The sequence below is a fragment of the Coprinopsis cinerea genome, assembly GCF_000182895.1.
Source record: "Coprinopsis cinerea okayama7#130 chromosome 9 map unlocalized cont3.9, whole genome shotgun sequence".
Lineage (NCBI taxonomy): Eukaryota > Fungi > Basidiomycota > Agaricomycetes > Agaricales > Psathyrellaceae > Coprinopsis > Coprinopsis cinerea.
In genome coordinates, this window is record NW_003307536.1 from 1,896,003 (window position 1) to 1,922,104 (window position 26,102).

At 50.4% G+C, this 26,102-nt stretch overlaps 11 protein-coding genes across 11 annotated transcripts; 6 read left to right on the forward strand and 5 right to left on the reverse strand.

Moving 5' to 3' along the window:
* Nucleotides 1-1,887: 1,887 nt before the first annotated feature.
* CC1G_03587 (CND15p) lies at nucleotides 1,888-4,214 on the reverse strand (the record flags this gene model as incomplete). The annotated part of the gene is made up of 10 exons (XM_001832521.2): nucleotides 1,888-1,950; nucleotides 2,015-2,055; nucleotides 2,271-2,388; nucleotides 2,452-2,546; nucleotides 2,605-2,798; nucleotides 2,870-3,388; nucleotides 3,443-3,468; nucleotides 3,742-3,790; nucleotides 3,890-3,908; nucleotides 4,166-4,214. 10 exons carry the CDS (start codon nucleotides 4,212-4,214, stop codon nucleotides 1,888-1,890), a joined length of 1,173 nt encoding a protein of 390 aa, XP_001832573.2.
* A 1,700-nt stretch (nucleotides 4,215-5,914) lies between these two features.
* Nucleotides 5,915-9,105, reverse strand: CC1G_03588 (hypothetical protein; the record flags this gene model as incomplete). The annotated part of the gene is made up of 15 exons (XM_001832522.2): nucleotides 5,915-6,022; nucleotides 6,081-6,172; nucleotides 6,225-6,286; nucleotides 6,344-6,496; nucleotides 6,559-6,567; nucleotides 6,621-6,669; nucleotides 6,719-6,771; nucleotides 6,824-7,928; nucleotides 7,976-8,083; nucleotides 8,137-8,186; nucleotides 8,241-8,461; nucleotides 8,520-8,563; nucleotides 8,616-8,669; nucleotides 8,724-8,787; nucleotides 8,836-9,105. 15 exons carry the CDS (start codon nucleotides 9,103-9,105, stop codon nucleotides 5,915-5,917), a joined length of 2,442 nt encoding a protein of 813 aa, XP_001832574.2.
* Nucleotides 9,106-9,727: 622 nt separating this feature from the next.
* On the forward strand, nucleotides 9,728-10,193 carry CC1G_03589 (hypothetical protein; the record flags this gene model as incomplete). The annotated part of the gene is made up of 2 exons (XM_001832523.2): nucleotides 9,728-9,861; nucleotides 9,911-10,193. 2 exons carry the CDS (start codon nucleotides 9,728-9,730, stop codon nucleotides 10,191-10,193), a joined length of 417 nt encoding a protein of 138 aa, XP_001832575.2.
* Nucleotides 10,194-10,506: 313 nt separating this feature from the next.
* Nucleotides 10,507-11,941, reverse strand: CC1G_03590 (hypothetical protein; the record flags this gene model as incomplete). Its single annotated transcript, XM_001832524.2, has 2 exons — nucleotides 10,507-10,541; nucleotides 10,597-11,941. The coding sequence occupies 2 exons, from the start codon at nucleotides 11,939-11,941 to the stop codon at nucleotides 10,507-10,509; spliced, it is 1,380 nt and encodes a 459-aa protein (XP_001832576.2).
* Nucleotides 11,942-11,979: 38 nt separating this feature from the next.
* On the forward strand, nucleotides 11,980-15,371 carry CC1G_03591 (ATP-dependent RNA helicase MAK5; the record flags this gene model as incomplete). The annotated part of the gene is made up of 12 exons (XM_001832525.2): nucleotides 11,980-12,036; nucleotides 12,472-12,526; nucleotides 12,716-12,921; nucleotides 12,973-13,093; nucleotides 13,147-13,301; nucleotides 13,360-13,701; nucleotides 13,753-13,880; nucleotides 13,931-14,154; nucleotides 14,214-14,505; nucleotides 14,559-14,972; nucleotides 15,031-15,209; nucleotides 15,265-15,371. 12 exons carry the CDS (start codon nucleotides 11,980-11,982, stop codon nucleotides 15,369-15,371), a joined length of 2,280 nt encoding a protein of 759 aa, XP_001832577.2.
* Nucleotides 15,372-15,859: 488 nt separating this feature from the next.
* On the forward strand, nucleotides 15,860-16,334 carry CC1G_03592 (hypothetical protein; the record flags this gene model as incomplete). Its single annotated transcript, XM_001832526.2, has 4 exons — nucleotides 15,860-15,961; nucleotides 16,018-16,099; nucleotides 16,157-16,172; nucleotides 16,241-16,334. The coding sequence occupies 4 exons, from the start codon at nucleotides 15,860-15,862 to the stop codon at nucleotides 16,332-16,334; spliced, it is 294 nt and encodes a 97-aa protein (XP_001832578.2).
* A 433-nt stretch (nucleotides 16,335-16,767) lies between these two features.
* On the forward strand, nucleotides 16,768-17,086 carry CC1G_03593 (hypothetical protein; the record flags this gene model as incomplete). Its single annotated transcript, XM_001832527.2, has 3 exons — nucleotides 16,768-16,857; nucleotides 16,919-16,991; nucleotides 17,058-17,086. 3 exons carry the CDS (start codon nucleotides 16,768-16,770, stop codon nucleotides 17,084-17,086), a joined length of 192 nt encoding a protein of 63 aa, XP_001832579.2.
* Nucleotides 17,087-17,586: 500 nt separating this feature from the next.
* On the forward strand, nucleotides 17,587-18,019 carry CC1G_03594 (hypothetical protein; the record flags this gene model as incomplete). Its single annotated transcript, XM_001832528.2, has 4 exons — nucleotides 17,587-17,658; nucleotides 17,721-17,787; nucleotides 17,841-17,900; nucleotides 17,964-18,019. 4 exons carry the CDS (start codon nucleotides 17,587-17,589, stop codon nucleotides 18,017-18,019), a joined length of 255 nt encoding a protein of 84 aa, XP_001832580.2.
* A 619-nt stretch (nucleotides 18,020-18,638) lies between these two features.
* On the reverse strand, nucleotides 18,639-21,958 carry CC1G_03596 (WD repeat-containing protein; the record flags this gene model as incomplete). The annotated part of the gene is made up of 8 exons (XM_001832530.2): nucleotides 18,639-18,993; nucleotides 19,162-21,071; nucleotides 21,125-21,260; nucleotides 21,308-21,454; nucleotides 21,503-21,602; nucleotides 21,663-21,757; nucleotides 21,809-21,847; nucleotides 21,927-21,958. The coding sequence occupies 8 exons, from the start codon at nucleotides 21,956-21,958 to the stop codon at nucleotides 18,639-18,641; spliced, it is 2,814 nt and encodes a 937-aa protein (XP_001832582.2).
* A 923-nt stretch (nucleotides 21,959-22,881) lies between these two features.
* CC1G_03597 (hypothetical protein) lies at nucleotides 22,882-23,210 on the forward strand (the record flags this gene model as incomplete). The annotated part of the gene is made up of 2 exons (XM_001832531.2): nucleotides 22,882-22,990; nucleotides 23,098-23,210. 2 exons carry the CDS (start codon nucleotides 22,882-22,884, stop codon nucleotides 23,208-23,210), a joined length of 222 nt encoding a protein of 73 aa, XP_001832583.2.
* A 1,027-nt stretch (nucleotides 23,211-24,237) lies between these two features.
* On the reverse strand, nucleotides 24,238-25,322 carry CC1G_03598 (hypothetical protein). The gene is made up of 3 exons (XM_001832532.2): nucleotides 25,093-25,322; nucleotides 25,007-25,029; nucleotides 24,238-24,937 (listed from the first exon to the last, which is right to left on the reverse strand). The coding sequence occupies exons 1-3, from the start codon at nucleotides 25,220-25,222 to the stop codon at nucleotides 24,896-24,898; spliced, it is 195 nt and encodes a 64-aa protein (XP_001832584.1). The 5' UTR covers nucleotides 25,223-25,322; the 3' UTR covers nucleotides 24,238-24,895.
* Between the last annotated feature and the right edge of the window lie 780 nt (nucleotides 25,323-26,102).

Sequence of the window (26,102 nt, forward strand, 5' to 3'; positions counted from 1 at the left end):
TTTCGTTTCTGTGCTCTTAACTGGTCTCTAATTTTCTCCGAGGGTTGCAGGGAGACAGGCTGGGTGGAGCGCGGGATAATGGGAGGAGGGAGCGAGATGATGGTGGCGTCTAGACTCGTAAGTTACAGCCATTGGGAAGATCGACTGATACAGAAGGGTGGTGAAAGCAAGCCGAAAACTGCTAGCGCTTCAACGTAGTACGCCTGTGTGAGCGCTAGATAGGATGCGCTTACATTTAAACTCTAAAGTAGATCTCGCGTCATCTTTCTCCTTACCCTTTTGTTCTCGTTCTCTCGTATGCTCTACCCCCGACGCGGACTGTCCACCACCTGAATTTACTTACCCTAAAAGTCTGTAAACTCATACCTCAAACGGTTTAGCTCTCCGAGAGAAAACTCTAAATATAACGCAAGACTTTAGTAAACTCTCCGTATGGCCTATCCTACCCTGACCAAAGCCGTATTATAGCCAATTAGAAGGAGAGAGCATACACCTAGTGTACGCAACGAGTACGATATGGAGTACGTCAATAGCGCCCTACCATGCTTCGCTCCCCCAGTGTCAGCGATACCGACAGTCGTCCACGTGGTCCAGACTCGAGCGCTACACTGACATAGCATTAACAGAATAACCAACCCTCACGCCCAGACTCAGGAACGAACGAACTGCGAGGAAGAGCTGAAAAGCCGCACCAACCCAACAGCAACCCCACAACCGAACTGTTCCGTTTCATTAAGAACTAAGGAACCCGCCGTCCGAGTCGCTCATTGAAGTCCTGCTTCTTCATTAACACCATCAATGAAAGAGCCCATTGCAAAAAACCGTCAGAATCAATCCAATGGGCCAATCCACTCCCACACACCCACCCCACATCCCTTCCTAAGCCTTCCAAGGACTGGAATGAATAGCCCAGGCTGTCGCCCGCCCGTGGCCATTTGACATCTCGCTCCACCCAACCTCCCTTTACCCCAGAAAAACCCTACAACATCATGTATGTGTGAGCCTGGCCATACAAGTGGACTCAAGGTGGCCTCTACCCCTGCTCGATATAGAGGTTTGAAGACAGGTTACAGTAACGCCCGTGATGATGGTAATGATGGTATTGATATTTGAGGCATAGTAGGAGTGGAACTTCGGAGACAAGGTGGGTCAGAGAGATGGATAGATGGATCTCCAGAGTACATACTGAATGGACGAAATGGTACTGAACAAACCATGGAATGAATGGGTTTGTCGTTAACCCGTATGTACAAGTAGTCGTCACGGACTGGGCTTTTTTCGACTCAACATGTGGTACGACTCGAGCAACGGAGGATTTTTCATCCCTCTCAAGAAATGGAGGTGACGGTGTAGTATTTCATCCGCCAGGTTGCCTTTCAAGCCTTCCAGGTCAAGGGAACGGTGTGTGGACAAAAGGTGACAAGGCATTAATTGGAGACAAGTGCGCACGGTAGAACAACGCAGACATGTGCATATTGTACAACTAGAATGGCTAGAACAAAGCAGAATTTAGGAAAAACGAGAAACGCGGAGGGGAGAAAGGAACATAAAAAAGTACAAAAAAAGGAGAAAATGCTTGTAATAAATTAACGAATGTGGATAGGTGGAATTAACCAATTGAAAAGGACAACGAAACCAACAATGCGAATGAATATTTTGAAATGAAAGCCAGGTGAATGGAGAAAATGCGAAGATTTAAGAGGAAACCAAGGAAAGGACCGAAAGGAAAGTGGTATGGATAGAGTGGTGTGGACTGAAGCACGAAACGGATATCCTTGATGTTGCAGACCAAATATTGAATGGAAGGGCGCCTAATGGCCGGATGTCGACGATCTGCGTCGAACCCTCTGATGGATAAAAACGAATCCAATCCGTTTTGAGGGCCTCCTAGAGGAATACCCGGTATAGCCTGGGGGCGTTGCGTCTAATGCGCAGTGGTGGTGTCAACCACTAGAGGAGATAAGGGCCATTAGCGAAATGAACATTGCCAGTCGGGCAGCAGATAACCACTCACCAAGGGAGATTCCAGCCCACAACAAGTGCTAGTGTGGTCTACTGTGATCGTCGAGGGAGCAAATCAATTACTCGACTCGACTTGACCTGTCGTCCATTCTTGCCAAAGTATCGCTCGGTTTCGAAGGACCAGTGTAGTGACCCAACGATCCAGTCTGCAAGTCCATTGATGTAGACAGCCAGGTCCCGGTCGATTTTAGGACCCCAAGAAGGCAGGTAGTTTTGGTCTTCGATGAACCTGTCAATTGCTGACTTACACATTTCGCCAACAAAGTCGACAGCTGACTGAAGATCCAAGCCTTCTTGATGCATCACCACAGGGATCATGTTATGCGTATCGCCTTTGGACTGTTCGACATTGAAGGAAAAGATATCCTGAAATGAAAGAATAAGCATCACGGAAGAAAGCGAGATAGTCGTATCAGTAAATTCACGTACGTTGGACCACGTCACAAGATCATTGGCGGCCTCTCCAAGACTACGGACAACAGGGTGGTCCATGACCTCGTCCGGAAGATCAAGATTGTTGGCGTCTAACATGTCAAACAGTCAGCAAAGCGTGACATAACGATGGAAGACAAGAAAAATTACATTCTATCAAGGCCCAGCATGGCTTGCATCCAGAGGTATCCCTTCGAAGGGCGATGTAGGACTCCAGGTCAGGTATCTCTCCGGTCAAGCGATCAATCGCTTGTTGTGTGACACTTTGGAAGAAAAAGTCAAACGTCTCGATGAAACGTTGTTGAGAGCCGGGTGAGGCGGTAAGAATCATCCGCCTCCAGTAACTGTTCATATCGTAGAATGGAAGGCATCGATTAGCATAGGAAACGGGTAAATAAGAGTCACAAAGACTCACTCTCTGGTCATCCTCCCAACTCGCGCTTGGCCATGATAGGTGTAGGGATGATAGAGGCTGTTAAGAACTTCATTCGCAGTGCTCCACGTCCCTCGGTTGTCCATATCGTCCGAGAGGTTGTCAATATGGAACAGATATGTGAGGAAGTCGTTGCAAAGACGCAATTGGGGGTATGCAGCATCAGGGTAAGTCATGGCGGTGAGGAGGCCAGCTTTCAATCCATGGTACTTGTTTCGCGCAGGGCCGACAAGATTGTCGCCCTTGAACAACCAGCGTTTGGTCTCGCCAGTAATTCGTTTTCGGTGTCGACTGACGCGAAGCTTGAAGTTGCAGTGGGAGACGAGGTCGGGAAGGACAATCTTCTTGTCCTCGAAGTTCAAAACCGGGTGGATGGTTGCGTCAAGCGAAGACATCTCGGTGCAGCAAGCTGAACAGCGGCGAGTGGTGTTGGCGGGAAGGATGCGAGAGAGAAAGCGGAGGATGCCTGAGCCTGAGGTGCTGACATGGTCGGAAGCTGCACTTATAGGGCTTTTTGAGGTGATCGGTCGAATTCAAAAACAGCAAAGTAGCCACCTCTTTAGGCCCGATTGCAATGCCAGCTATATTCCCAAAGTAGCTTTCAGACTTTGCTGAAGTAAATCTGGACGGGCGGGTGGAGAGATCTCTCGCGATGAGGCTATCCGGCATGGGTTTCCATATGTGTCGTTTCCCCATCTCGTTAGGCACGCACGGTCGATCCGAAACTGTCGCTGTGAATCTTGGGATTGACGGTATACAATGAAGCCAGATGAGGACGGTCAACAAAAAAATCCATTAGGCGAGTGTCGTGGATTGCGACCGTTTGCATGGCAGGGACGATTTAACAGCATCACCATTCGGAAGGTCATGGACTGCTCGCGAAGAACGCTCTTGGTGTAGGTTCTGGAAGACGTCAGGAAATGAAAGGCTTCGTTTGAGAAGGCAAGGTCACGGACCTGAAATCAGTTGTTTCTGTTGTCCTTGACGCGCTGAGACACGAACTGGCTTGGGGGCCCGATGCCTAGGCAGGGCTCATGGTAGTGTGTGAGAATATCACAACGCTTGAAGCCGTTCCGTCTCCAAAAGGCGAGTGCTTGAGGCGCTGCATGATCTCCTTTGATGATGTTGCAAGTCCAGCATGTCATGACATCGGTGAGCGGTGAACAACTGCCAACTTGAAGGCAGCAGCGGGTGCCTTAAAGAATAGCAAAAAGATCACGATCTGTAACAAACAAGGGTTATCAACGGTTGGAGTATGTCACTGACATATGGACCTACTCTTACTTATGTTGCCCTGACCCTGCCAATACCAGCTCAAGTTGACCATCGTGAGACCAAAAGCTGGTCACGCCGACACGTTGACTGGACAAATATGGTCTGGCAGTAGCAGGCCATGTTCCTCCATTCAGGTTGAGATGATTTCCAGAGAGCCACAAGATACGCCCAGATGCAAAGAATTATGGCTGCGTCAAAAACTTGGGTGGACTCGACCGCCACTAGATTGTAATCCACTAGATCGCGAGCCATTCGGAACCAGTGAGGATCTATACTTCGAGCTTTGAGAGACCTATTCGGAAGCTTGTGAATCTAAGACTGTACGAAGATAGCAGGAGATTTAGCCACCAAGATCGACTTCACCTACGAGCTCCTTCGATGCATACCGATTAGTATTACACGACTAAATCCATGTTTCCGCGGCCTGTTGACTTGGTATGGACTTGCGGGGGCGCTGCATGCGAGCTCTGGACTCTTTTTCTAAAAAAATACCAATAAGAAAGGCCGACAGTCTAGATCAGTCCTCAGTCCCGTACACAAAAGAAATATGGGAGGATGGGGCAGCCGACTGATGAAGGAGTAAATTATCATGTATTCCGCCTCGCGACACCGCAGAGAACAGAAGGCAAACAAGCATTCCGCCGCGGCGTCTCGGTGACCCTTGAGAAGAGCTAGAACCCCCCACTAATCCGTGGCAGCTGCACCACTTGGGATTGAAAACGATGGCGTTGGTGGTGGTTTTGTAGTCGCGGGGACATACGGGAAGGGTTCGAGTCGGAAGGGCAATCACCACAGTGTATTCAGTCCAGTGTTACGACGAGGATGATCCAAGAGCAAGAAAGTCCCAGATAAACGACCGAAGGTCGAAAACTAAGCTTCGTCGTTAGCGCCCGCTGTCAATCATGTGCTTAGTCATCGATTTGAAACCGAAGGCCAAACCAAACAAATTGGACGAAGCGCCCGCCGCCCGGCTCCAAGCTCACGAAACTCGCGGGCGATAAAGCTTGTTCACGATTTTTGCAACTGCAGCAAGGGAGAATGCAAGCTCTATGGACCTTATGTGAACAGCGCCATGGCTTTTAGCTGGGTCCGCAAGGATGAACTCGTCAGCAGCGACATGATCGCCTTGGGAATTGGGAGCTCATGTCGACTCTGGGCATACAGGGAGAATGTCTCAATCTCTCAAGAAGATCATTCCTAAAATTACGAGCAGCTTCTTCTCAGAATCCATTCATTCCCCGCAGTCTCAAGACACCTTGACATCGCTTCTATGAGCAGAATCAAGTTATCCACCAAACCAACGCGTCTTCTCCCCCGTCTTATACCCTTTTCGTTTTCGGAAGCACCGGAAACCCCGAGAGGCATATAATAAACAGTCCAACCCGAGTAAGTGTCCCAAGTCATCCTAAGCCATACGAGAAGGAGACATGTCACTCGGGACCCAATACACGCTATGCTGCAGACGAAGACAGGCATGTAATTGAGGGAAACGAAAGTGTATACAAGTCGGAAACACGAAGAAAGCGCGCGAAAACTGTATTTACGGAAGACGAGACTGTAAAGGTTGCGATTGAAATGTATGCACGGCCTATGTGTAAATGTGTAACAGCCATCGAGATAGCGGAAAAGAGAATGTCCTTATGGGTGAGCTAACAGCATGATACCGACACAAAATAGGGCATGGTGTACCGCAGGGATTGATTCATAGCGGAGAAGTCGGGAATTGAGGGGAAGGGATATCCAACGTACACCTCATCGAATCAAAAAGCTCTGGACAACCGTCAATGCACAGACACCTGCGCAGACAAGGAAACCGAGGTAATAACCAGACGGATGGTCTTCAACACTCGCTGACCAGAGCTGAAGGGTCCAGTTAGTTCTCCCGCATCACAAGGAATGGACGAAAGCCTGTACATACATATCCACCAATGACTGGCCCGACACACCGGGCCAAGCTGACAATACTCTGTGCAACACCGTTGGCGTATCCAACTGCCGCGGGCGGTGTCACTGAGAAAGAGGTCAGTCTCAGAACAGGGCTTTAAGGGCGATGGCGACGTACTGTAGTTCAGGAGAATGGATATTGAAGTGTATCCAAAGACGATACCACAGTATCGAAGGGCCCTGTGAGTTGGTCCATAAGTCGGCGCGGGCTTTCAGGGAATAGAGCTGGGTACGTACGTGCTCAAAACCAGGGCACACATCAGGAGGAGGTTACCGCCATCTTCGGCGCTGGCAAGAGGCCGGTAGAGGGTAACGGTGAGGTATGAGGGGATGAAGATGATGGAGCCGATTCGGAACATTGCTAAATGGGAGAATCGTCCCCGTGGAGGCCTGCAAATAGACGTAACAATTCAGATGAATCCCGATGAAAGAAGTGACAGAAAGCAACTGACCCCATGTTACTGAAGAGAGAATCGAATTAGTTCAAGAAGTAAACTTCGTAGTCTTTACTCACGGATATAGATAGAACTGGTATGCGATTTGCGCAAGACACATGAGGGCGACTGGAGAAAGGTCAGCGTGCGCTCCCGAACACAGCACAAGACGACTCACTGAGTTGGGCAAAGTGTCCTGCATTCAGGTTCAGACCTCCTGTTTCGTAGTCCCTGGAAAGCTTATGAGTCAAGCAGCAAGATACTCTAAATACGAGGCACTCACGAAACGAGATAGGACATGAACACCTGGTCATGAGTTGTCGTATGCAGCGCAAGGACACCGTATTGGATGATGATGAGGACGGGTATCTGTGAAGCAAGAGACGGAGCCTTCTCGGCCTGCTGAAGCGACTCGACGTCCACTTGCGACGGCTGTCTTGACTCAGCAATGGTAGCCAAAGTTTCGGCATCTTCGCCCTCTCCTGACAGCAGGCGTTGAGCTTCCAGCAAAGCGGGTGGGGTTCGCACTCCGGAGTGGGAGAAGATACTCGGCACGAAGGATGGGCGACGATGCATCAAAGGAGAGTATGATACGGAGGGGTGGCGGTGAGAGGGAGAGCGTAGAGAAGGATGCAAGGAAGCTGTGCTTGGACGATGTCGTGAGCTGCTGGGGATCGGAGGTGTAGCTGTGGCCGTCGATAACCTCCGGCCTGCAGAGGGACCACCCTCGAGCTCTTCAGCATCCTCATCTTCCACTGCTTCATCGTTATCGTTGAACTCCTCGTCCGAATCAGTTTCGAACACTTCTTCGTTATCAACGTTCATTGCAGCAGCCACCCAGAGATCGGCGATGTTGGTGACTGCATTCTCGTTGGCCATCAACAGCCGCTGGGCAAAGTTAAGGTCCGATCCCTCTGCGGTCGTCGAATCTCTTCGAAGGGCTTCGTAGTTACTGCCTCTCCTGCGGCGCAAGGTGCTTGCAAGGCTTCCTCTCCTAACGTTCCATGTTGGCGCACTCGCCAGTCGATTACGATAAGCTCCGGAATAGCCATACGCGGAACCGTTGGCCCGACTCGTTCTTGAGAACGCTCTTGGCCTTTCCAGATTTGCGCTAGGGGAGGTATGCAAGGGCACCGGCGGTGAATTAGCATTGAGACTGGAACCAGCATCAGGAACGCGCTTCGCAAAGATGTTTGAGAAGCGTCTCGAGATCTTCTTTCGAAGACCGAGAAGTCCTGTCTCCTCGTCATCTTCGAACGTCGAATCTAACGGACCGGGTTCCTCTTCTGGAATGGTGGGGGGAAGATTGTTATCCTTCTCCGGTGGAAGTTGGATGGCACCTGAGCGAGGACCCCCGTCTCGACCCAGGAAACAGGCAAGGAACGACCCTGAATGCACAGTTAGCCCGGCAATAAAGGGGATGGGATGTGATTACCTGTAAACATGATGGCCGCTGCGATAGCACACGGTAATAGATAGGGATAGTTGACAAACAGCGGGATGTCGGCGAAGATCTCCGGCCATTTCGTTGCAGGGCGTTCGACTAGTCGAGCGGTTAACGCCATGTCGCACTCGTAAAATCTGTAATCGACCCACATGATCCTCCGATAATAGCCCCTGCAACACCACCAAATCCCCAACAGAAACTAATCACATATGTTTAAATAACGAGAAATGGAGTCAATAACTTCAGCACTCACCCAAGTATTGCGTACGCCCTTCCCTCATTACTGGGGTCTGTGATGAAAGCGACGGAACCCCGAGCTACGCCCACCGACCCTGCAAATACACCTTGGAGTAACCGAATGCATACAGCTTGCTTCAGGGTTGTCGCAGTTCCAAAAACAAGGCACGTAAAAGCTCCCCCGGACAAAGAGACGACTAATACAGCTCGACGTCCGTGCTTCTCCGCTACAGTCGCCTGTCAAGAAACACGATTAGGGGGATTCAAGACTCCCTCCCTCGCGGTATCCACGCACCCAAAGCAAAGAAGTCATGAATTGGGTCAAGAAGAATGTTGAAACTGTAAACTGGATCAGAAAGGCGAGTGGTTTTAGCGAAAACGTCCGATGTACCAATAATCCCGGTCCAGAAAGCAACCTCTGCTTCAGAGTTCAACTCGCCAAAGCCTGAGCGATGCCGTTAGATTCGAACATTGTTCAGGGAAATCTCAGACCTCGCACCTTTGACCATGAACAACAAGAAGGGCGTGGATACGTTCGCCGACAGAAACTCGCCCAACATCGTCTACAAAGCGTTAAACGTCGTCAATCTGTAAACGCAACGTTGACATACGATAGATAGGACAATCATGGAGAGTACAGGGAGCGGCGTCGCATCTGCCTCAGCCTTGGTCGTCGGTATCGGGGCTCGCTCAATGACGGCGTCTTCTCCCTGCTCATCGTGGTTCCTCAGGAAGCTCGGTCGTCGCATGGAGCTGGCAAATGACAGCCGACTGAGCATCCGGCGCACTGCGGACGGAGTACTGGGTGTCTCCTCTTCGTTGGTCGCATCTTGGACTCCAAAGGATCGAATTGGGGCTCCTGGCCGCTGTGAGCTCGACATATGGCGCCAGTCGTCGTGTTGGTTGTCGTCGAGAGGTTGGAAACGGCTTTAAAGGCCCAACATTGGGCTGGTGTTGAGTGGTGTTGGCGGCGCCTGCCAACTCTGGATTAGGCAAGTGTATCATTTGTTTGGCGCAAGCATGGAAGCCAAACAGTCGATCGGCGCTTATGCAGTGGCACTGGCCCGGCCTCATGCTGACATCGGCTGATGGGGGGCAAAAAGTAGTTTAACAGGTTGAGTTGGAGTCTTGAGATAGGGAAAGATCTAAGGCCAGGTTCTCTAGAGAGGTATACCCTTCAATGTATTGGCTATGCGCGAACTACACGAGCCACGACCAATCCAACGGTCACCTCAAAAGTCTTCACTGAACCACGAGAGGTAACGCTCTCTCTTGAGTCCATCATGCTTCTTATGCATGGTCAATGAAGACCCTTCAGTCCAACTCCCTTTCACTTCTTCCCTTTTTACTGCTCGGGGAGCCTGAGTAAGAGAGTTGCCGGGCGCTAGGTATAGAAGCCAAAGATGTACAATGTACACGCCTCTGCAGCATGCCGCAGCACTTTATATATGGAAGCTAACGTCCACTAAGATGAGCACTCCCATCTCCACTTGCCCTCGCACCATGGCCCACCTTCACCATGCTCGCGACTTTGTCCACGATTCCAATTTCACCGAGGTTCATGACGACTATTACAACCCCAGCGATAGAGGTCATTCAAGACATGATGACAGTATTGGTGGGCGCGGTGGCCAGGGGTGCGCCTTTATTTAACCTTCTCTGCTTTGAATACTGACGGCCGCGCAGTGGCAGGGACTCATACCTCAGGAAACAGCCAATTTTGACGCAGCTGAGCTCCCTGTGCCGGGGGCTCTTTGGACCAGAGACGTTGAGCCACTTTGTCGAGCCAGACCCCAGCGGGCTGGGATTCTGGGCTCTGGTATCCATTACAAGGACCAGCCGCAATGGGAAGCAGCGGGAGCTGATTAACATCGGTATGGGCTCTGGGACGACTTTGGAAGAAGCCAAAGACAAGGCCGCTCGTTCGGCGTACGACTTTTTATGTCAAATGTACCCAGACAGAATCTGAATGAGCACCCGTATCCTATACATTGCAATACTTACATCCCTATGCCCACGCATCGAACGGAAGTCCTTAGTCATGGGATGTTGGATGGAGGACTAGTCCAGACGGTGTCCCAGCTGACGCTCAAGTGTACACTGAGAAAGCAGACAATGAAATATGCTATGTACAAAGAGTTCTACTGTAATCTACAAATGATAAGTTCCGGAGCGAACGTCTAGAAAATGTGCAAGGTTGAACGGCATTCAAGTTGCCAATTCGATACATGATGTGCGTGCTCTCACGAGCCAATGAATGTACAGGAGGCGATGGGGTTCGCTCACAACCGGATGGTATTTAGCAATGCCTCGTCATCTGTAGACAAATCAAGGTCAGCCCAGTCCCCCGATCTCCATCAAGAGACGCTCACCAGAAACACAATCCTTGAACCCCATACCTGCTTTATCCACAAACCTGACTCCCCTCAACCCCCACCTCAAGGTCCACGGAGAGAGCCACGACTTGTGCACCGCCAGCCCCGAGAACAACCCCGTATTCCGTATCCTGACCTCCTCCAACTTGGGTAATTTGCAATTATCGAACAGGTCGTTCAAGAGGTTGTTCAAAGGATCCATGGCAGCGGCTCGAAACAACTTCAACGGTACATCGATACGCTCGTCCGAGGGAGGAACGATACAGATACGCTGAATGGAAGGGTGCGAGCTGGGCAGGTTGATCCTGACTTCGCGTGAGGGCGTGATTATAAGGGAAGTGAGATTGGGGCATGCCTCGAGGCCTTCAGGGAGTAGAGGCTGGCTGGGCGCACAGATGGCGGTGCGGAGCGTACGTAGCTTGTGGCCGTGGTACGTGAAGAATTGGGTGAAGCCAGTGGGGAAGATGTCAACTTCCAAACGCGTCAGGTTGGGCAGCTGGGTGGTCGGGTCGCAACAGAGGACTGCGAGGAGTGGATCCCAAGTTTCCGGATAGGTTTCTCGGTCTTCGGGACATGGAATGGGGATCAGGCCTAGGGAAAGAGATTTGAGGTTGGTGAGTTGGAGAAGAGGAAGAGCGCTCAGAAGTTCGACGCGCATAGGAAAGAAATGCATGTTCACGAGATGAAGGGTTTCGAGTTTAGGTAGGTGTCGAGAGATATCGAGGAGGTCCTCAAGGGCGGGAGATTCCGCTGTGCTTTGAAATTCGAGTCGTTGGATACTGCGGCCATGGTTCACCAATGCGTTCACCATGTCGCTGGGAACCTGCTCGAAGCTGCCTTTGTTGAGATTATTCCGGTTAATCAAGATAGAGAGATTTGGGGCATGCTGAATGAGGGCCAAGAAATGCTTCATCTTGTACTTTCCGGTAATCTGGAGGTCAATTCGCCGGATTTTTTCACCAAGGTGCTTCTGGATGTCCACCAACTTGGCGACATAGGCAAGTTGATGGCCCGTTTCAATGACCAAGTATTCGAAAGACATGTCAAGCACGAGTGTGCGGAATACCGAGCAGACCTGGCTGAGGTTCATTCGATCTTGAAAGAACCCGGGGTCTGTTCGGCAGTAATCTTCCTCTGAAGATCCTGAGAGAGGATTTGGGAGATCGACTGATTGCGCACCGCAGAGGCGAGTGGCATAGCCCAGTATGATCCTCCAGATCTCGGGAGGGAAAATAGGCAAGGATCGGGGAAGGTTTTCGATTTCAGCGGTCTCTTTTGCGGGCGCAAGCGTATGAAATCCTAGCCCCAGGGCCTGACAGGCGGCCTCTAGCCAAGACAGCATCCTGAGTAGCTTTTCATCGTCACCGTCAGCAACAACATATGGCGAAGGCAACGCGAGTAGCTACGTACTGCTGGGACTTCGCGTTCGAGGTGGAGGTAGGAAATGGCTAGGAGAAAAACGTCGTCGATTGAGATTTGCTGGCATCCTACATGCTTTGCGCAGCACTGTCAATGGGGATTGCCGTGACCCACGACGGACACCTTTCGACTGTCAATTTAGCGTCCTCGGCCATCAAGAATGATTTGGCTTCCTTTGGTCACCAGAATGGAGCCCTAGAAGAGAAATAGTTGTACGAGGACTCGAGCACCAAAGTGCGCTGGACACGGGGAACTTCATATCCTGTTTTTTATCTGGGTCGTCTCGAGGCGATGGTAGAAGTTGGTATGATTGGTGAATTGTTTTCGAAAAAAAAAAAAAAAAAAAACGGTCGGTAATGAATGGATCTTCACTATTGCTTCCTCATTTTGTGTTCTGATCTTCCTAGTCATGTCTGACCGTGCTAAGTGTAGAGACTGGTGGATGAAGTGTAGAAGAAAGGAACGAACCTGGACGAACCTGGGACAAACTGGTCAACTCATAGGGGCAGTACGTGGGAATAGACTGATGGCCGTGTTCGGCACCCTCCTGCATCGGCATCTACGAGTCTAGTTCTGCACTTGCTCATCGACAACGACAACGACGAGGACGTCAACAACAACCAGTCCCCGACATCGTTCACTCAATCCATGTCCTCAACAACAAAAAGGCTAGCTCTAAAAAGAAAGCTTAAATCAGCGTCCTCATTCTCGTCTCGGAAAAAGGCCAAAGTAGACGGCGCTAACAAACGGACTGTTCGCCTCGACGAGTTGCCTTGGAAAACAGTTTCCAGACCCTTAGAAACTGGTCTCGGCGGTGATGATGGAATCCTAGAGCTAGAGGAAGTCGAAGGAGTCGAGGTTTACTACGAGGAAACGGAAACGGGAAAGGTCGCAAAATTTAAAGTGCGTATTCGTCTTTAGTCTTACGAGGCTAAATTCTGATTATCTCTACAGTATACGGATGATCCATCCCCAAAAAAACCTTCGAATAATGAAGAGCCAGAGAACCAAGAATCTCCAGACGAAGATAGCGACGAATCCGCGGATTCAGAACCAGAGAAAGAACCCTTCGACTGTACGAGCTCTCATTTATCAAGGGATTGTTTCGAGACTAAGCTTACAACGTAGCAGAAACGCTGTTGCCGGAATGGCACCCTCTTGGCCTTCACCCAAGACTGACGCGTTCAATACACGCCAGAAACTTTTCAAAACCAACCGAAATCCAGAAGGAAGCCATCCCTCTCGCTTTGCAGGGACGAGATGTCGTCGGAGTGGCGCAGACTGTCTGTGTTTAGCCTGAGTTTCTTATTCCCTGTCATCCTGACGTATTGTTCTCTACAGGGCTCTGGCAAAACACTCGCATACGGTCTACCGATCCTCCACACCCTTCTCAACCAAAAACGACCTTCCTCCAAGCGTCGACGACCCCTTCGCGCCCTTATCCTCGCCCCTACCCGTGAACTGGCTCTTCAAGTCTCTCAACATCTTACCGATACCCTAAGGGCGATAGAACCTCAAGAAGATGAAGGGGACGAAAAGAAACAGGCGGTGAAACCTCCTCCCCATGTCAGTGTAGCGGCTATCGTCGGGGGAATGTCTGCGCAAAAGCAAAAGCGGGTATTGGATCGTGGTGTAGACGTGTTGATCGCCACACCTGGTCGACTTTGGGACATTGTTAGCACGGTAGGTGATTCCCGTCGCGTGGTTTATGGACGTAGCGCTGATTTTTGCCAGGACGATAACCTCGCCAATGAGATCAGAAACCTTCGGTTCCTGGTCCTCGACGAAGCAGACAGAATGATTGAGACAGGCCATTTCGCTGAATTGGATAATATCTTACGATTGACCTTACGCGAGTCGAGGTAAGAGTGTACCTTATCATCTAGTCTGGAAAACCTAATGGGTCTCTCAGCGAGGATGAAATTCCTGGCATCGACAACGAGAAATCGGAAGACGAGGATACCAACATGGATGATAAGGCAGACGACAAGCCCTCGTCCGCCCAGAAGGGAACTGACCTGCAGACATTCGTCTTCTCGGCTACGCTGAGCAAAGACCTCCAACGCAATCTCAAACGACGAAAGCGATCAAGCGGGTTCTCGAAAAAGAAAAAGCGCGAGCCTTCTTCAACATTAGGTTGGTGGAACACTTGATGCCGTCGCGTCGAAGTGTACTCATGTAGTTTGGATTCCCAGATGACCTCCTCCTCAGACTCGATTTCCGAGATCCTGAACCAGAGGTTATTGACCTCAGCCCCAAGGGCGGTGTTGTCTCAACGCTGCAAGAAGGGAGGGTCAACTGCTTGACTGCCGATAAGGACGTGTATCTATTCTACTTCCTCCTCCGCCATCCTGGTCGTACTCTTGTCTTCCTATCGTCAATCGATGGCATCCGTCGCCTCAACCCACTGCTCGAACTGCTTAATGTCAAAGCATTCCCACTGCATTCGCAGATGGAGCAGAGGCAGCGGCTGAAGAACCTGGATCGGTACGCCCTCCTCATCGATTTCTACTACTCACAGTGGCTGACTGATATTACAGCTTCAAATCCATCCCCAACTCCGTCCTTCTGGCGACAGACGTTGCAGCCCGCGGTCTCGACATCCCCTCCGTCGACCACGTTATCCATTTCCAGATTCCTCGTACCGCCGACACCTACATCCACCGTAACGGCCGTACCGCCCGTGCCTCCCGCGAAGGCTTCAGCATGCTCATGTGCGCGCCCGACGAGCGCCGGATCGTCAAAGCCCTCATGAACAGCCTAGGAAGAGACGAGGCAGAGATACCCGAATTGGATCTGGAGTTGAGTTTGCTGGATCGGCTGAAGGAGAGGGTGAAGCTTGCAAAGGAGATCGAGGGGATGCAACATCGTGTGAAGAAGGGCAAGTTTGAAAAGAATTGGGTGAAGGAAGCTGCAGATGCTTTGGAAGTCGATTTGGATTCGGATTTCTTTAGGTGGGGTTGCTTTTGCCGCTCTTCACCTGGAGGAGAAAACTTATGCTTTACTTCTCAGTGATGAAGAAGATTCGGCATCGACGAAGCAACAGCAAAAAGCACATAACGCCAAACTCGCCAGTTTGAAAGCTGAGCTCAAGCAAATGCTCGCACAACCGCTAGTCGCGCGTGGTATCTCGGCCAAATACATCACCGCTGGAAGCCGACCCGTCGTTGACGACCTGCTCGCTGGAACTAGTAAGCCACAGTCCAACCGCGCTTTGTCGCTTACTGATTTTCTTTCTTCCTTTAGTTAACCCGGCGATGATTGGCGTGAAGCAGGTACAGGCCAGAGAAGAAGTCAGGGTAGCCAAGAAGCCGAAAAAGCAACAGAAAAAGAAAGGTTCTGCTTCTAATTAAATTCCGGACTAAAGCTTGCTTTACCGTGTACTTGACCTTGCACAAACATACCATCACCCTCTGCTCTGTATCTTTCTTCCTTCGTATGCCACCGACGTAACAGGATCCGAAGTTCGGGGCATTAACGTTCCTAAATAGGATGCATACCTGCCATTTATGATCGTGTCTGAGGTCCTGCGCAGCGTCTCCGCCCATCGAACGGCCCCAGAACCCTGTCAGATGCGGGAAGTTCCGCATTGACTCTCCATTGAATGGGAGAGAGACATGATATCAAGATTGAGTTGGGTGTGGGGATGGGCGATCCAAACATAGACATGGTAGTATGGAGGTGGATTGGAGTGCGAGTGCGGCTTCTTTTGAGACATGTCATATAAGCCAGGAAGGATGTCCCAACTATCCACTGCGCCTATCTTTATCACTGCTACTGTTCAACGTTCAACCTCAGCAACGCTCATCTCCTTTCTGCTTTTGCTAAACCTTCAGTCACGATGATCCCGTCCAGAATCGCCCGTAACACTCCCATCCAGGAACTTTGGGGCCGTACTAAGCCTATGCCTGGATTCAAGCCAAGATCCGACTCTGCAACTATGGTTCGTCGAATCGCGCAACATAGACCCCTGTCTTCTGACCCCTTCATGCACCGTAGTTTATGACTTTTGGGGCCTTGACAGTCGCGACTGGCCTCGCTTATTATTGGGGATGGGTCGCAGAGGGGCGTCGTGAAACCAGTACGTTTATGCTATTATAATGCGCGTTAGAATCAACCCCTAACGGTCAAAATCCAGAGAAAGCTCACTTGGAGTAAAGACCCTCTTCCTTTCAAGCGTCGAGCAGATCTACTGAAGGTGCCGCTCTTTCTTGGGACACAGTTTAACGTCGTACGGTCATACGCTGACCAGTCGCGGTGTACCAGCTGAGAACGACGCTGAAGGTCTCATGTTGGCCAACTTTACGCCTTATTGATTTCACTTCTAACTTTGGATCCTTGTGATGAACTTTCCAATCCTTTTGGCTTCATCTTCGTGTAATATACTGCACTTTGTAACACTACTTTGACAAACCATTGGTTCACTTTGACTCCCTTAACGTTTCCCACTGCCGCGAGCGTACAGCTTTACCTTGGAATAGAGGATCGTGTCGAAGTGAGCTTCGTCGATTAGAGATCTACCCTCAAGCCCCGGCCGTGGACCCCATGATCCCAGGAATCGACTTCGCGAAGGGTCCCCATTCTCGTCTTCAGATAGCCTCGGCCTGTCTCATGACATCAGCTCTTTAGTAACAACCCTTCACGATGCATATATAGCGTTGTCCAGAACGACGGCCTCTCACGGTGTTCAAGTCCTCTGGGAGTACCTTCACCTTGCACGTCTCCAGACCACGACGACTCGCTACTACCATGTTTTCAACCCTCATCCGACGAACTGTCAGCGCTGGAGGCAACAACCTGAACAATGGGCCAAAGAAGGGGGCCAACAACAACAACATCGTATGCCGTTTCGAACGAGCTATCTATTACCCTACCCCTGGCTGACCTGATTTGTTCTTAGATCATAGGAGCAGCGGGCGCTGCTGCACTCTTGGGGGTGTACTACTACATGAACTACGATACCAAGAAACAAGGTACGCAGTGAACATTGTACGGGCTCCTACGGCGCGGTTCACGGTTCAATCGGCACGTCCAAACAGCTTCACCTTCGCAACAAAAGCCCTCGTAAACGTTGAACTCGGAAGGAACATTCTGAGCATAAAGTTCTAGTCTGGACATTGATTGTAGTTTTAGCCATTAACCTAACCTTACCTACGTTGTCGGAATACGAATGTCTGCTTCTTCCCCTTCATTAAGTCGCGCATGTCGGATGGGGTACTCCCTCCTGGAAGCACTTCTGGGTCATCCACATGATCACAGGCGGGGAGTTACTAAGTTCAACCCCCTGAAATGCGCAACGTTTCACGTAACATACGCAAAGGAAACGAACTGGAGCTCGAGCTCGTCGAAATTGAAGGACGACGAACCAAACCTCCTTCTGCGGAGTTCGCCTAGTTCCTTGCGAAATGACCCAAAAATGACATCAGAACCCTGTGAACACAAATGCTCGCCAAGACCACCCCCACTGACATATAATTAGATCGTCCTCCTCGTCATTTTGCTTTCTCCTTCTACGATATACTCAGCGTCACCTTCTTTTCAAGTGTCTGATTCATCATGTTTGCGACAATGGCCCGTAGAAATGCGCATTTCAGCAAGACGGCGAGTACATTGAACAAGAAAGCTAGTAATAGCACAGTGGTGCGTCAGCTCGCCCTGTTACTGCACGCCTTCGATGCTCAAACTGTGACTGTCGATACCAGAAAGCAGGTGCTGCAGCTTTGTTGGTGGGCGTGACGGTGTACAGTACCTTTTATGGTGCGAAAATATGTGCGTAGTGCAATGCCTAACTCTAAAGCGGCCTTAACATTTGCATCCTACAGGGACAAATCGTCACGAGGATATACCAAAGCATGCTAGAGAGGAAATGCAGAGGGGACACGGTGCGTATCTTTTACTTCGGTTTGAATGAATGCCAGAGAGGCTGACGAGGGAAGTTACTGTAGCCCCCACAGAGACCAGTCGCACCAAAGGCAACGAGAACTCGCCTTCAAGAATGTAGTAAATCTGTGGACATGAATCATCGCATGAGGTCTATTCAATACGTGTAGAGTAGTATTTCCTTGAACTTGTAGCAGTAGAAACATTGCATCTTCGACAACCATCTAATAAGCGTCTAAATCCGACTCGGAATTTCCAAGAGCCCTCAGGGACGTCTGTAAGCATATGTCGGGGCTTCCTACAATAGGCCCGATTGCAGTGTCTACTATGGAATAACGCTCTGGAATTTCTCCCTCGGTCGAGCCAACTACCAGACCATTGGAGCCACCGACTCTCCCACTTCCCAACTCGAAGCTCCCTCTCGCTGCTCGCGAGATCATCCATGACATCACGCGGGCGCCTTAGCGCAACCTCCCTACATAAGCAATCGAACCTCCAGCCGGCTCACCAACTTTTGCGATCCCCCATTTTCCAGAGCATTTCCCCCAACCCAAGTCGCGCGAAAGCCGAACCATGTTCGCCTCGATCGTACGCCGAAATGCAAAAATGAGCGGCGGCTCAGGTCTCAATGGCAACCCATACAAAGCTGACGGCAACCCAGTGGTGCGTCGTCTTCCGCCCTCTCAAAGGGCCCACATGAATACCTAGAAATACCCGCTCACTGGAAGACATCTTGTCTCTTAGTTATGGGGAGCAGCAGCAGCCACGTTCCTCGTGGGGGTGTGGTGGTTTGTTGGCTCCTCCAATAAACAATGTGCGTGCTCTCTCCTGCGTTCCTGGTTACCCTCCAGCGTCTCATAGGCAACATCCAACATCGACAGCATCCGGGAAGCAACCTGCAGTGCCGGCGGGAGTCCAGACCAATGTTGACCAGGGGCAAGGTGGGCCGCTTCCTGTCTCTCTACGGGCGCGATAATCAATTTAACCGCCGTTCGTAGTGAAAACGGAAACGTTGCGAACCAAGGGAAACCAAGATTCACCCTCGAGTCTGAAGTAGAAGTCATGCCAAAGTAATCAGCAATGTCAATAAGAGTACTGTACAATCATCCACTACGATGACGACATTTCGACGTCTTTTTGTTGTCGAATTTTGGTTTGATCCACGAGATACGAGAGAAGAGAGGTGTTCTCGTCACATCTGTCGCAGGAGAAGAAATGTCAGCGAAGAGTCAGGATAACTCAAATAGACAGCAATGCACTCACATCCGTGAAATGGACTGTTCGGAATCCGACAACCCTTTTTGCAACACCCGGAACACGCTCGCATACTCGCCCGAGCGTTCCTTGAGGTACCGCCCGTGGAGCATGAGCAAGGTTTTACTCCAAATCAGATCAAACTCCAAATGCGGGCTCTTCTCCAGGTGTTCGGCGACGAACCTGAGCAGATTCGGGACGTATACGAGTGGCAGTTGGCGTGATAAGAGTCGAATATCAGCTGGGGGGATGCTTTCGTATACACGTTGAATCAGCGGCTTCTCGTTCAGTCGGAAGGCCATCACGAGGGCTTTGAGGTATTCGCGTTGCGACAAGACTTCGAGCACCGCTTGTGGGGTGAGATCTATCGAGAGGTCGAAGGGGTCGAAGGTCACAGCTTCGTCGAGAGAATAGATGAGCAGGCCTTCTGTCGATGCTGCCGCCCACGCCCTTCCCGTCGGCGAGAATCGTATACACTTTGTCCGAGCTTCTTGACGGTATTTCCGAACCGACATGTCACCTGCTCCTCTCCGGGCTCCAGGCAAAGTGGTGTCGAGCCTGTCTTCGAGATCACTCTCGTCTCCGTCATCAATCAAATCGGTGTTGATTCCTACTTCGTTGACCTTGCGGCTGTCGAGGAATTCTTCCGTTCCGTCCAGCGAAAGATTTTGTGAAATTTGGAACTTCTTGAGCATAAGACCTTCTCCCTCCCGTACGTCATACAGAACGACATACTTGCTATTACCACCGGCGAGCAGACATCGTCCGTCGGCGGTGTAAGCAAGGCTGTTGTAGGATTTTCCAGACGAACTGTTGGCAGCTGAGACCCTGTCGTCAGCTTTACGTCCTCCTGAAACGTCCTTCCTCCCCTCGATGACATTGGTTTGTTTTCCGTCACGGACATCGAAGAACGTGATCTGCCCATCCAGGGTAGAGACAGCCAGTTCGTTCCCATCCGGTCGGAATGCGACAGCAAGGACATCTCCCGACAAATTGAATGGTTCGACAGCACGGGAGCGCCCAAACACACTCCAGATGCGGACCGTCTTGTCCCATGATCCACTCGCCAACTGGTTGTCACCAGCGGGGGAGAATGCGAGAGAGCTGATCGGGCCTTCGTGTCCTGTGAGGATGTCAAGGAGCTTCCCTGTTTGTACCGACCACAGGAATACTTCGAATGAATCGGTGGAGCCAGCGGCGACGACTTCGCCCGAAGGGTCTACCGCGAGGCACGAGAACTGGACAGGTCTGGGAGATGTGAACACTCGGAAATTGCGATATCGGATGAGGTCGTAGGCTCTGACAGTACCGTCAAGCGATGCTGTGAACAGGACGCTGCCTTGTTTTGCGAAGCTGACTGTCGATACCGGGGCGGTGTGTTCCGTGAACGTCACGAAGCAGAATCCGGAAAAAGATGACCAGAGTTTAACTTTGCCGTCATCTCCACCCGTGGCGATCGTCTGGCCATCTGGGGCGTAATCGAGAGTATTCATGTCGAAGAAGTGCCCTTGTTGTTTCAGCACGTAGGATTCGGATTGCCATTCCCACACGAGCAGTTGGCCCAGTTTCCGGGCACCGAAGGCGAGCCATTCTCCTGAGGCGTTGATCGCGACCGATGAAATCTTCTCTTGCGATATACTGAGAGTGTGGATGCTCGTAAATTCCGGTAGTTCCCAGATGCCGAAGATTCCAGAGGTGAAGCCAACGACGAGAAGGTTTGAGGCAGGGTGGAAAGTAGAGCAGACGACTTTCGTATTGGCTTGGTTGAAGTAATTCCTCTTCTGAATGCCCCAACGGGTATTGGCTATCCGTCCGTATATTTCTGTCGACGTCGAAGCCATGGGCTCATCCGAGTCCGACCCATCTTCGTCCTTGGCTTTCCAAGTGAACACGGCGCCATCCTTGCTAACGGTATAGATCTAAAAGGACAGTGTAAGTTGAATGCGCATCTTGGACAGAAGATAAGACGCACAGTGTCGCCGTTGGCGGAGAAATAAGCAGATTGAACAGCGTCTCGATGTCCAGCGAAGGTCTTCGGTCGGAATCCATCCAATGGATTCAGCGTGAAGAGACGCGCAGTCATATCTCGCGAGGTGGTAATGAAACATCTGAGGAAGGATTGGTATACAACGCTTAGCAAGCGACACGAACGCACCTCGAGTCAGGCGACCAAGATATGCTCAAAACTTCGTCGTGATGTCCAGTGTATGTCCGGTGTAGGTTGAATGGAGCGAATTCGCGAACCAGGTGGTTTGGTGTACACCAGACCTGGACATGAGGACCATGGGTCACGGCGATGTATCTGTTTCTCTTGGTCAGATAAACCCTTTGTATATACTGAGCGACGTACTTTCCATCCGGAGAGAACTTGATATCCTTCACGGTTTTATGGAAGTTGAAATGATGCATTACAACGCCTCGCCTTGCGTTGACCAAAAGTGCACGCCCGTCTGGGGAGGATCTTCAATATACAGTTCATTGATGTTCAAATAAGGCGTCTGAGGACGCACCTTCGTCCACCGAGATAAGCACATTGCCGTCCGGACTCAGGGCGATAGTCGTGATGTTCTTCCTATTCTCGAACGGGAATGTGAAGGACTTGTTACTAGAAACGAGATCAGTGATTTCCAACGATATACAATGCTATGGGACGCACTTGACAAGGTCAAACACAGAAACCCGATTGCCCACAGGACTGTAGAGCGTATTTCCATCGGCAGAGAAGACGATATTTCCTTGGCGGTAGACTGTGCCGCAGATGTTTGAAAACTGACATAAAATGAGGGCCCTGAAGACTTTTCAGCATTGTGAATCGCACCTTGTAATTTGCTTTCATCTTCTCATCTTCCTTTGGATTCGAACTTGAGTCAAAAAGGAGTCGAAACGGCCAAAAGGCTCGCGCTCGTCGCGGTTCAAGATGAAGAAATTGCTCGAGCGGCGTTACCGGGCCGTACTTAGTCTTCCACGTGAGACGCAAGAGCGATCACATGATCTCATCAATCACGAATGCTACCGCGCTGGGACTTGCAATGAGAGACCCTCCTCCCTGGTCAGTAGAAGACGGGAAATAGAAGTAAGAAATTTGGATCCGAGTCCATATGGTACATGCTCATACCAATCTCAAACCAGAATCGCGAAAAATGATAAACATTTGATGATCTACTGGAAGCGTTCCGGGAAATAAGCAAGCGCCTAAGCGAGATTTCCTTGAGACTTGAATTTGGGAAAGATAATGGTGGATGCGAAGAGGCAGAGGAAAGGAAAAGGAAGGAATGGATGTATTTCACATTTTTTTTGACTTATATACCATCGCGTTATTTGGTTGCCAAACAAAATTGATATCTGTTGTGCTTCGCGCTGGGCAGCGTCCCTTCTCCCTTTCTGTCGTGTACGTCCATGTTCACTGCCGCCAGGCATCAGCTCTATTAGAAAGCAATCACTCATCCCTCAACAATCTCGTGAAGAACGCTCTCAGCAGAATTGTCATTCTTTGTATGTATGCGCAAGGACTTCGTTGTTGAAATTGCGAACGGCGGGCTCATAAAAGTGCATTTGAGCCCGAAGCTCGCCAAGGGAGGATTGGGACTACCCTAAAGCCCAAACTGAGCTGGTTTGAAATCACGGTGAGTGTCTGTCTGTATAACCTTTCTTGTTACACGAGGACATTCACGTTCCGCGAAGAGTGGCGATGTTCAGGTGTCACAATCGCCCAAACCTCAGGCTGTCATCATGTCCAACGACCGCCGGCGGTTATTTGTGACAACCATTTACTTCCTGGAAGAACCTGTTAATGGTTCATTGCGACGGGATGTAGCAACGCCACCGACAAGTGTACCGAGTAAGTATTTCTCTGTATACGAATACCAAGCTTATCTTGTCCCAGATTTGACTCCGCATTTTATAACCACCGCAGATAAAGTTCCTACATTAACGCAACACCAAAAGAGTGTACCAAGGCCATCAGCAGAGAGAGGCAATGCGTCTTCCTCCAATCTCCCGGTACCGAATTCTATTTGCTCTTGAAACGAAGGGAAGCTCTTACCTTCGGCGTCCTTTGATATCACGGCTCACCCGATGACTAAAGAATGGCAGTTACGATTCAATGGAATACCAGAAGCCAGCTTCTCTCTGGGAGTTATAGTGCCGCACCAAAATGGATGGACTAGTCGGCTACCCTTGTAAAACTCTGGTTTGGGGACCCACCCTCGACGTAAGCGTTGGAAGACGACGTCATGGTAGGTTCACGCGTCGTATCAATCTGATTTCGTTTAACTATTGTCCCTAAAGAAGGATCGACGTTTTCGCTGAATGATGCGACTGCCGCATAATTGGAAGGCAAAGTGATGAAACCTGGTGAACGTCTAACAAACGGGATTGATCAACCAGTTTACTTGCCTTGAATGAGCTAGTCTCAAGTGCGCAGCACAATGTAAAAGAAATTGGGGTTCAAATGCCCAACTTCCCCCAGCTTGTCAGTTGTGTGACACAGTTCGGCATGCGGGGACAGGGCGCCCACTGAGTACTTCCGTTCGTCGTACCCGTTGTGGTGATGAACTGACCACGCAAACCAGAAACTGACATATGAAGGTACCGTTACGGAAGGTGAAGGCGGGATGGCAACACCCTTGACATCGTTTAACTGACTTCTTTTGGAACTTCTTCACATCATAGGACTTGTGTGATGCCTCGTACCGGCGGAAGAACCGTTTTAGACTCCAAGCAACAGTTTCATACTCCCCCAAGCAAACCAGCTGAGCGCTCGCGCCGTTGCCTCCACAAATATGCAATTCAGGCCTGAAGCCAATTGTCTGCCTCCTGAGCTCATCTTACGCTCGTTCTTCCCATCGTCGGCTAATCGTCGATGGGAAGCGCGATGTGATCCCATGGTAGTGCTCGTATGAGCTTGATTCGGACTGGTACGCTTCTCGCTGTAGCCCTCTTCGGGGTGAGTTCTCTCTGTTGACCTTCACTTGACAGGGGCCGGATATGTTTTTTGATGCATGACGTAGAATGATGTCATAGTAACAGCGCCGTCGATTCCGGTTTGCGACAACTTTACAAACACAACTCAAGGAGCAAGCTCGTCGCGAGAGATGTATGAAATTATGGAAAGGTATGGGTACATTGAGTGTATTGCTTGCTATCCGAGAAACCCTAAAGAGAATAAAAGAAAACTAATATGCTATAGGTGCGCTATGAATGTTCCTCTGGTCATGCAACGAAACAGAAGGCGAAGGGTGCGACACCATGAAACCAAGACGATTGAAGAAAGAAAAAAATAATCGATCATGAAATTGCGACTAATTTAGAAGGAGAAATGTTCTGAATGGCCGCTTGTGTATCGGAAAGCGCCATGAAGCCCCCTTGTGTCCAACCCGGAAAACGAATACAAAAGGCCCAAAAACGACAGCGCAGCTGCCAACGGTGAAGAAACGAATGCCGGAGACTGTGCCAGGTGAAGTCGACTGAAGCGCTGGTGGATGGTATAGAAGCAAGTGTCGGTCGATTAGAGAAGTGTTCGATATGATAGGTTTCGACGGGTGCGTGTAGTGTTCCATTCGGTGAGTGGTGGGTTGCGACGAGCCGTCGTCGTCGGGCAACTGAAGCAATTTGTCTTCGTCACCAGGATTGGGATGGTGGTCGCATGTGACATGGTGGGGTGTCCTGGCGCGTTCCAAGGAATTTTGATTCTCGCCCCGCAGTGCACAGCGCGCACTGAGCGGGGGACGGCGCGTGCATCGTACTATCTCCTGGCAACATATCGCCAATAGAGTGCATTTGGTGGCTGAAAGGAGAGATGAATATCACATCAGCGACTGCGGGAGCGGGCGGACGGGTCAAGATGACTACTAACCTGGGTTCCGGGAGTCGAGTCATCTATGCAAGGGTACGTTTGCCGGTGAGCCCAGAGCGTAGGGAACGACAAGGACCTATACTCACGATCTCGAATGCACTCCCAGATGTCCACTCCCTTTCCCTTGGGATCCCATACTCCGCATTGGCTGTACATTGTCCAGTGGACGTTGAGCTCCCAGATCCTTGTTGCAGTGGAGATGACAGTGCCGGGCATTGTTGTGGATGGATGTGAGCGTTGGTTAAGGCGAAGTGGTGAGCAACGAAATTTTTGGTATGGGATGTGGACGAAGGGCCTGATTGGAATGCGAGGGTCAAGCTGGGCACAGGGAACGAAGGGTCAAAAGGTATGGAGCTAATTTATATTTCAGCATCTTTCCAAGATTGGGATCGGGGAAGATTTCGCCCTTTGGCATGCGGTTTGTTTCGGTGGAATGGTTTGGTTTGAGATCAAAGGTCTGTAACGAACCAACGCCCAAGTCCGACCCGCATGATCCATTATGTCATAGCTGATTTTGTATCCGTGCTTTTTCGAACACCGCGCGCACTCAAACCGTCGCGATTCGTCGAGAAAACACGACAGGTGGAGTAGCAGTGATAACGCTGAGTTCATACAGTACGCACACTCTCTCCACTGTCATCCGAAATCGTGATAATGATACAATCAACTTGAAGTTCATGAAAAGGAGACTCGTTACAAGAAATCGATATTGCCATGCATACGTATAGGTTCAAAGATGGCACAGATAGGAGGAGCTTAGCCAAGGTCGACCCCATTCAACGCTGGCAGGTGAAAGAAAGCCGTCTGAACCAGTGACAATGAATCGGGGCCCTCGAGTCGACCGGCCAAGGCTTGGAACCGTGTCGGATATCTTTGTCGTTCAACCCTTCGCGCCGAGAGTAATATTGTTCCCGAGGATGGTTACCGGGACAACAAAGTGAGACACACTCCAAAAATCTCCTCGCCGTTCGGCATGTTTTTTTGACGTTCACTGGGTTTCAATTTAGCGACAACCGTTCGTCGATGAGTACTATGTCCGGGAGTTACATGGGCCATTGTATTTGCTGTAGCAGAGCTTTGGGAAGAGATGACATGC

Coding starts and splice junctions, on each gene's coding strand:
- CC1G_03598 (XM_001832532.2), bottom strand. CDS start 25,222: ATGCCCGGCACTGTCATCTCCACTGCAACAAGGATCTGGGAGCTCAAC. Junction 25,030..25,092: donor CTGGGAGTGCATTCGAGATC/GTGAGTATAGGT, acceptor ACCCTTGCATAG/ATGACTCGACTCCCGGAACC. Junction 24,938..25,006: donor ACTCGACTCCCGGAACCCAG/GTTAGTAGTCAT, acceptor CTCTCCTTTCAG/CCACCAAATGCACTCTATTG.